Source organism: Trachymyrmex septentrionalis, unplaced genomic scaffold, assembly GCF_001594115.1.
Source record: "Trachymyrmex septentrionalis isolate Tsep2-gDNA-1 unplaced genomic scaffold, Tsep1.0 scaffold20, whole genome shotgun sequence".
Classification (NCBI taxonomy): Eukaryota; Metazoa; Arthropoda; class Insecta; order Hymenoptera; family Formicidae; genus Trachymyrmex; species Trachymyrmex septentrionalis.
The window spans coordinates 2,623,943-2,633,819 of record NW_017305180.1 but is presented as its reverse complement, the minus strand read 5'-3'; the positions used below and the strand labels follow the sequence as shown (position 1 = coordinate 2,633,819).

Genomic DNA, 9,877 nt, shown 5'->3' with positions numbered 1-9,877 from the left:
AAAATAAAAAGTATTAGTATATATATATATATATATATATAAATTTGACTTATATTGCAATTATTTTTTTATGAAATTTGCAAATTAGCAAACAACTAATGTCTGCTACAAAACGCAATACTACTAAGAATCAAGACAAACAAAAAAAATTAAAAAACTTTTAAATCAATAAAAGAGTTCAAATTTTACAAAGTTCTCAGACGTAATAATAGAACAATTAATGAAATTTTCATATTTTGATAAATACCTTGATATATACTTTTAAAATGATCTCTCATAAATGATCATTATCACGAATGATTTTGGAAAGAAACAGCGTTGCCAATTACTTACGCATGCGCCATTGTGGTGTTCTAAAATGGCAACGTGGTCACAACGGTGCGGCCTTGTTGCGGCCTCAACGTTTTCTTCTCATAGTACCATATCATGAAATGACGGATGTGCAGCGTCCAGAGGATCTGGAGTAACAAAAATCTGTGCAACGCAACTTAACATCATATTGCGGTTTTCTCTTATAAACAATTTTTTTTCCATCGTGGAAGCTACCCTTTGATTGTGATAGACTATAATTTGCCTTCTGCATTGCATCCGTCTTCATGCCACGTTCCTGCTGAATATCAGAAAATTATTCATTATTTTAGTCAAGCAGGTAACAAAACAAAGTATATTCATTCTTTTTGAAGCTTCCCGAGTGATTCGGAGCAGGCAATCCTGCTGCAAAACGCTCCATAAAGAAAGACATATTTTTTAGTTTATTTTTCAATATTCAACTAAATGTATAGTTTTTAATCTTCTGATAATTAAAAAATATAAATTATATTTGTGTATTATAATAATTCATATGTAATATTTTGAATAATGTAAACGAAACGTTCTTGACGTTGCCAAATGATGATTGGAGTAAATGAAATGCAAGTGCACAGTGAAAAAATTTGTGTTAAATTTAATACATTTTATGTATCTTAAAAGATATATTCAAATTTTTATCTTATGTTAATTGAACATAAGATAAATATATTAGAAAGTAACACAATTATTATGTAAAAATTAACACAAAAATATAACAATTTAATACAACTTGGAAATAAATTGTGGAATCATATTTCTTCAGTAAATTTATTTTTTATTTGTTAAATTAGGACGTACATTTATCTTTTATTCATTTATCCTAGAATTTATGTTTTAAAACTATGCTATTTTTATATTATTTGTATTATTGTGTTATTTTATAAACACTAGGAACCGTTAAATATCAATTTCACACAAAATATATATTTCAATAACAGAATCACGTTATGTCGAATTAACGCTTGTTAAAAACTTAACACAAATATTTTAATAAGAATTTTAACACAAGTATGAAATGTTTTTTATTGCGTAGATAACATTTTTGAGCTTTTGTTAACGTTTTCTTGACATTAATTTTGACACATATCGAAAAAAACTGGCAGATATATTTTTATCAGCTTCCGGACATTTGTATCGTTTGGATAATAAAATTTTAGAGATATCTTGTGACGAAGATAAAAGAAGCTTTCTTTGGAGCTTGGAATTAGACGGAGAATGGCATTATAAAGTTTGTATAATGTAATTTTTATATATTTTAGGTTTATATGGAGTCTTGTTTTATATACTTTATCTAATTGAATATTGTGTTGTAAAAGAATTGTTTAGCACAAATTATTTTATGTGATTAATTTTAGAGCTAATTTTTTAATGTGAAAATAAGTGTTTATAAACATTTCTATAATATCATTATCTATTACTTTTCATCAAAATATACGTTTATATTATTATCTCTTATCAAAGCATGCGTCAAGATTAATTTATTTATAAATGTAATTTGAAACTATAGAGTCATGTGATTTTATTTATTTGTGTTTTTAATATTATATGATAAATTATTATAATAAAAAATTATTATTATATTAAAAAAGTAGTATATTTACCATTTGATAATTACGTAATCATTGTAAAAAAAAGAAAGAATAAACTCTGGAAAAGTTTTTTTTTTCTTTATTTTATCTTCAATCAGATAAGTTAAAGATAAGTAATCTGTCATTCTGTACACCCTTTTTTTTATTTAAAAATTGATTAGATTTTTAATGATAATATTTTATAATCATGATTTTTTTTATATACAACTTCAAATATAATTATAATGAATTTATCAATTATAATATTATAGTCAATCCAAGAATGACAAGAATACGGAAAATTTGCTGCATTGGAGCCGGTTATGTGGGTGGACCCACCTGCAGCGTTATTGCACTGAAGTGCCCGGAAATTCAAGTAACCGTTGTTGATAAGAGCAAGGAAAGAATTGCGCAATGGAATTCACAAAAGTTACCAATATATGAGCCGGGCTTGGATGAAGTAGTGGGAAAATGTCGTGGAAAGAATTTATTCTTCTCCACTGAAATTGATACAGCGATTAAGGAGGCTGATTTGATATTCATTTCGGTAAACACGCCAACGAAGACCTTTGGCAATGGCAAAGGAAGAGCAGCTGACTTGAAATATGTGGAAAGTGCAGCCAGGATGATCGCGCAAGTTGCAACAGGAGATAAGATTGTCGTGGAAAAAAGTACCGTACCGGTAAGAGCGGCCGAGAGTATTATGAATATTCTCCGCGCCAATCACAAGCCAGGTGTTTCTTATCAGGTAAGATAATTAACTGTTATTTCTCACAATTGTAATTTAAATATAAAAACGCGACAATTCTTGTAATAGTTGTCTTCTCTAGAATGAATTATTTTCCATAATCTCTTATATATATATATATATATCTTTCTATATATTTACTTTTAATTCATTTAAATATTCTTGACATTGTAACATAGCATTGCGTAGAAATTGTGAAATATAAAGTTGCAATATTGAAATTAATACATTCAATACGACACATGTGCAATTGTATTAAGTGTATTAAAAATTTTATTGCATTTTTGCTATGTTTGTAATTGACAGATTGTCAAATCGCCAATAGCAATCGTATAGTTTAAGTTACTTAAATTAATGTCGTTCAGTTAAGATAAGCTCTCGCTTCATACTGTACGATTATTCACGACCTTTTGCTCAAGCGTTTGTTATTATTATCGTATATTGTAATAATCAATTTACACTTTCTCTGAGATTTGTCTTTTTTTTTATATTTAATCGAATATTAATAGATAATTGTTTTTTAGATTCTTTCGAATCCGGAATTTTTAGCCGAAGGAACTGCTATAGAAGATCTGGTAAACGCGGATCGAGTACTGATTGGCGGAGAAAATTCGCCAGAAGGGCAGGCGGCTATCGAGGAATTATGTCAAATTTATGAACATTGGATTCCAAGAGAAAAAATTTTAACGACTAACACATGGAGTTCAGAACTGTCGAAACTGGTGAGTAATGATACATTTTGCATTCTTACAGTAATAGCAGTGCCGTTATGTAAATAAACTGTGTAAGATTTATTACATTGTATCATAACATATCTATCTATAAGTGTAAATAAATTATACTATGTTTAAATTACATTATGTGACTTAAGTTTAATACAACGGAAGCAGTTCTAAATCTTTTTATCAAAATTATATTTACTAAAGAAAAATAATTTTAATAATGTTGTCAGATATTCAGGAAACTATGATTTCATCGTATTTGTAGTACGTTCAACGTAGTATTGACTCACAATGAATTTTCATTTCGGCCGCCATACGTGCTATGTTAGGCACATGTCTGTATATAAATATTTAAATAGTGTATTACAACTTACAAATACAATTTAATTTGAATAATCTCAAGTACAACAATAAATTTTAATATTTATTTATATTTATTTGATTTTAGGCTGCAAACGCTTTTCTCGCTCAGCGTATCTCTAGCATTAATTCCTTGTCAGCAGTGTGCGAAGCTACAGGTGCCGACGTGTCCGAGGTCGCTCGAGCAATCGGACTTGATTCTCGAATCGGTTCCAAGTTCCTTAGCGCGTCGGTTGGTTTCGGCGGCTCATGTTTCCAAAAAGACATTCTAAATTTAGTATATATTTGCGAGTGTTTAAATTTGCCCGAGGTAGCGGCATATTGGCAACAGGTGATTGATATGAACGAATATCAGAAGTCCAGATTTTCCGCAAAGGTCATAGAATCTCTTTTTAACACTGTGACAGACAAGAGGATCGCTATGCTGGGTTTTGCCTTCAAGAAAGATACAGGAGATACGCGTGAATCACCAGCAATTCATGTCGCCAAGACGTTGTTAGATGAAGGCGCCGTTCTTCACATTTACGACCCCAAGGTCAGCTCTTTCTCTTTTCTATCATAGAAGAAGTGAAGATCTATCAGACTTATTTTTAATAACAGATTCTTTAAATTTCATTACAGTTTGTCATAAGTTGCATTTATTAATTTCGATATAAATTAAATTTCAAAAACTTATTTTAAATTAAAAAACTAAATTTTATTAAAATATGTAATTTAATATAAATAAAAAAAATTTTTTAAATTTAATATATAATTATATTTCTATATACATTCTGTATACTTTATTTACAGATATATTAAATTTCCTGTGTTCAACATTACAATAGAAAAAATTGCAATTTAAATTTTTAAAAAAGTTGATGTAGAGAATTTATCAGAGAATTAATAGTTAATAAAAAACGCGAATATAATTGTTCTGCATTTAAATTAAATTACAAAGAAATTATGCCTTATTCAGTAAACTTTGTATTTTGAACTTTTTATATTGTTGTGCTCTTAGACTAGATAATGATTTTTACTTAATATATATAACAAAATAATTATATATATTATAAAACTTAAAAAGCATTTTAATAAAAATTCAGTAATAGATTGAGTGTACAGTTCTTGTACAATTTGTCTACTTCACAGGTTGAAGAAACTCAGATTATTCAGGACTTGACTCATCCAAGTATAACGAGCGATCCTAAAGATGTAAAAAGTAGAATCAGTATTTATAAAGATGCTTATAGCGCCACGAAGAATACTCACGCTATAGTTTTATGTACTGAATGGGATGAATTTATCGTAAGTAAAAGAGAGTGTTGTCTAGATAATAAAAATGGCTTTATCCTTAATGCTGTCTAATTTTTTTATGCAATTATATGTTTAATATTATACATATACATATATATATATATTAACGTAAAAAAAGAATTAATAAATATTTCATTTTTAGGAATTAGATTACACGCAGATTTATGTAGATATGATGAAGCCAGCCTATATTTTCGACGGAAGGAATATTTTGAATTTTGATCGATTGCAAAGGATCGGTTTTATTGTTCAAACTATCGGTAAAAAACGCACAAGATCAGGAATTTCTAGAGCATGGGGTAGCCAAACACAAATTTAAAAAAAAACGGACCAAGCAATACTTCTAATTTAATAAAAAATGACAACAATTATTATAATAATTTTAGTTAATCTAAACACAGAGATGCATTTGTGAAACGTAGCTATAGAATTTCACTATTTTAACTTTTAACGAACAAATACGTTTGTCTCCTAATGACGTATCGATACAGACTGCGCATCGTGATTCAGATAATATTCGGTTTTACATATATGATGTTTATTATATTTTAAAATATAATCTTATACTACTTTCTATAACTGAGAAGAATTTAGAAAAAAGTAAAATATGACATGGAATTTGTCTTTACAGAAATATATTTTAACAATTAGAAGGCACTGCAAAAATGTTTTATATATTTGAGGCACTTGTTTATCATAATTTAATTTAATTTTTTAAATAAACAAAAATGAATAACAGAAACGCTAAGAACCAAATTTTTATATATTTAAATTCATAAAAACACACGTTTTGATTTATTTGTCAGATCATCCTCAGTGTATACATTTCGATAAATTAACGCAAATTTAATAAAAATCATAAAACGGTTAAATAAAATTTCTGCAAATTATAGTTAGACAAAGTGGTAGACCTATTTCTTTATATCTATTTTCAGTCGCAACAATGCAATGCTTTCAATCTTGTCATCTTTGTAGTACATTCTTCTAATACATCGGTTGCAATTTGTCTATAATGATAATAAAATTAGTTGAATATGTAGAGTCATATATTCCGTAAAATTGTGCAAGCATACATTCTGTTATCACACAAATTAATATCATAGATTATAAAAATTAAACTAATAATGAATAAATGGTCGTTGTATTCAAAATTCTTAGTACATATAATCTTTTATTTAATTGACAACTATAATAAAGTATGCGTGATAAATAAAATTACTGTACATATATCTCAATGTGAAGGTTTAGCCAGAATAATCTATTTTTTAAGAATTTAAATATATGAAAAATTTAGCTCTTAGTCCTTCTGTTATTCATTTTTGTTTATTATTATCGAGCCATTATAAGTTTTTTTTTTTTTTTACATAAAATTAAGTTCTTTCCAAGAAAAGCTAGATCTTTTTATTACATCTTATTTAAATTTTAAATATCATGTTATGTTTAATTCTCTTAGGATATTTAAAAGAGATTATATGAAGAAAACATATTACATATTTTATATAATTATGTATCAAATATAAAATTGTATAAGTTTTAATTTATTTTATCATATATGTTATTAATACGCCTGTGAAATTTCTCAATAGATTTTATATTATTTTCTTTAGAATAATTCACTCTTAGAGAAAAAAGTATAAGGCAAATTGTTTGGTAACAATTAGTGACAAACAAATGTATTAAATAATAACGTAAGACAATTGAATATGCGTCACTGAATAATTTTAAACTAGAAATAAATTGCGACTCTCATAAATTGTTATAATTTACTTTCACATTATTTTAATAACGGGCTTCGACGCATGTCGAATTAAAGCAATGTTTTTATCGCAAATACGATAGAATCATATTTTCCTTAGTACTGTTAAGATCTTTCTTTGTTAACTTTTTAAAAATAATTTATTTATAAAGAAATTGCAATTGCATTCTTGGTAATAGTCAAAGAATTTCGCGTTTATAATGTTTCGGAGGTAGTGTTAAAATTAGCTAGAATATTGTAATTGATTTCCAATTTGATTATAGTCGACTGTATTATCGCCTAAAAAGAAACATTATAAAATCTGTTAAATTCTTATCCGTAATTATTTATGATCGTAATTATCTATCTAGATATACTACATATTAATTTCAACACAATTAATTATCGAACAAAGAATATGTGTACAATATTAAATGAACATAAATTTAAAGTGCTATAAATGATTATTTTAATAATTTTAATGGCAATTTAATTTTAACTATAATAAAAATATATTCCATACATATTATTTAAACGCGTATAAAAATACATATAATGAAGAAATATTTACTTTATTATTATCATCGTTACAAGTTAGACTTGTATCTATTATATTTACATTATATATATGTAATTATTGCAAACTCTTTTACATAAATATTTATATTAATATCTTGCTTTATATATTTTGTTTGTTCGATATGTTTTAAATTCTTTGTACAATTAATATATACTATCTGTTCCAGCTTTTCATTTCTATATCACTACTATTATACATTACGTTATAAAAAACGCATTTTATGATAATCAAATTTGTAATACATTTTTGAAGTGTCAGTTCGAATATATTTGATCATATTTTACTCTATTATATTTACGAAATAAGTTATTAATACAGATTTCGTGAATTCAAATGAAAAGTATTTTGAATAAAGCTTAGAAAGAATTTACATTCATTAATATATTAAATTTGTTTGAAGTATTATATATCAATTTAAGTTCAATGTTTTTTTCAAGTTGGATGCATGTATGAAATAAATCAAGTATTTTAATATTATATATTTCCTATAAATGTGTCGTAACGATAACATATTATACACTATTTAAAGTTATCAAAGAATTATTTCTTTTAGTTTGTAAACATATTATAATAATTAACAAATGTTACTGATTTTATAAAGTTCCAATGTTGTTTTAATCATACGTTCACATTTATACATATGTAAATTGCATCTAATATAAGTGCATATATTGTGCATAGTTTCTAAGTATATAGCATAAAAGTTTATAAATACATGTTTTTAGAAAAGTCGTTTGATGTGATTAATTCTTCATATTTGTTTTATTTGTCAAATAACTATTAAAAAAAATAACACCTAGCTGAAAAAAATTTTATTAAAAGAAAGATTAAGAGACAAATTTGTTTTGTACATATTTTTTTCCATTTATGCTTTATATTTTCTAAACAGTCTAAGAAATATGTATAACAAATTAAAAATATTTGAAGAATTTATTTAGAAATATTTAATTTGTAACAATATTTTTGCAAGAAATAAACGCCAAATTATCTTATTTTATAAATTACAAAATTTTGATGTTAATGAAACTGAAAGTATATTAAAAAAGGCGCATGCGCAAATTGGCAATAATGTATCAATTTTTCGATGATCCCTGCTGTTAACGTGGCGCATTTTATGAAGAAATAAAATATAATGAAATGTTAAATGCGAGAATTTATACATCTGCAAATTAGATTCGTACTTTCTATGTTGCAAAATAAGAATTTTCTGATAGAAAAGTAAATTTATTGTCCTTTGCAATTTAAATTGTAAAAAGAAAAATGTAAATTTATACTTGATAATCAAATCATTAACAACAGATTGTTTAATAATTTTTGTTAAATTATAACTAATATCTTTTTTCTTGATATATTTTAAAATTTTTAATGATCGACGTAATGCAGATTGATTAAAAAATTAAATACTCATTTTTATACTTTTCAATACAAAATACAAATTATGAAATATTAACAACGTTTTTAGAGTATCTAGATTTCTAATTAGCTTAAATTATTTATTATTTTAACGTTCAAACTATGCGCGAAGTGTATTTTAAGAATTTGAAGTAAATAGATATTATATTTTCGTTTATTATAATATAAAAGGCAGAAGATGTTTCTTTAGATTTTATAATTGTTGTCATTATTTCAATCAAAATTCATTCGATTTTCGCGTTACCTTAATTTTCAACACGCCCATAAAATAAAATTGTGAAAATGAAGCAGCTATATACGAATCTGAGGAAGGTAGTGACGTGTTTCATGAAATGCTTTAGGAGCAACGGCAGTAGCGACAATAGTAGCACGAGTCGCTGTTCGACGATCAGCGCGAAGAGCTCTAGCGAGCGATCCGCATGACAGTTGTGTCGAGATTGCGCCGAAGTCGCGAAGTGTCGACGACGAGAACGACGACGGCGATAATGATGCACGACGAAGCGTTGTTTTCGCAAATTTTAAGTCTGTTGACGTACGATTATCAGTGATATTCTCGTGGGTTACTGGTGAAATTCTTTGATTACGACCGTGTTCCTCGACGTGTTCGTCGAAGAGAATTTGCAATAGGCCGGGCCTGTCGGTAGGAAAATGGCGGCGCGCCTTCTGCAGCGGCGACGTCGAACGACGTGGTGTAGCTGAGAAATCATCGTTCGTGTGAAATAATCGCTTCGAATCTTTAAAAATCGTCGCACTCTTTTTAATGTCTCAAGCGAGACAATCTCCGCATATAATTCGGTTGGCGGAGTAATCGTGAGCGGTGTGGCCGGAGTGACGTTTGCTCCGGACAATGTATGAACGGTGTACGGGCTGTACGAGATATACGCTCGGACAACAACGGTTAGAGGAAAACAACAAGGCAGAATAGTGCGTGCGGTAGCGAATCGCGCTCGCTCCCAGAAGCGGCAAGTGCTCTCACGCGAGCGCTCTTATGCGAGTGAGCGCCGCGAGTCAGCGGCATCGACAGTGGCACGGACCGCGGTGACAAGTGTCTCATCGGCGAGGGGACACCTCGCCTCACCCCCGCGGTCGCCGGAGGATGATACCGTG

The 9,877-nt window shown here is 28.0% G+C and overlaps 1 protein-coding gene across 1 annotated transcript; it reads left to right on the top strand.

Moving 5' to 3' along the window:
* The first annotated feature begins 403 nt into the window (after positions 1–403).
* LOC108747609 (UDP-glucose 6-dehydrogenase) lies at positions 404–5,406 on the top strand. The gene is made up of 6 exons (XM_018485185.1): positions 404–649; positions 2,189–2,664; positions 3,189–3,386; positions 3,835–4,281; positions 4,878–5,033; positions 5,185–5,406. The coding sequence occupies exons 2-6, from the start codon at positions 2,200–2,202 to the stop codon at positions 5,359–5,361; spliced, it is 1,443 nt and encodes a 480-aa protein (XP_018340687.1). The 5' UTR covers positions 404–649; positions 2,189–2,199; the 3' UTR covers positions 5,362–5,406.
* Positions 5,407–9,877: the final 4,471 nt, after the last annotated feature.

Bases quoted from the DNA above. Each gene is read 5' to 3' on its own strand.
- LOC108747609 (XM_018485185.1), top strand. From the start codon at position 2,200: ATGACAAGAATACGGAAAATTTGCTGCATTGGAGCCGGTTATGTGGGT. The intron at 3,387-3,834 runs GTGAGTAATGAT...ATTTGATTTTAG, and splicing joins GTTCAGAACTGTCGAAACTG to GCTGCAAACGCTTTTCTCGC. The intron at 4,282-4,877 runs GTCAGCTCTTTC...TCTACTTCACAG, and splicing joins TTCACATTTACGACCCCAAG to GTTGAAGAAACTCAGATTAT.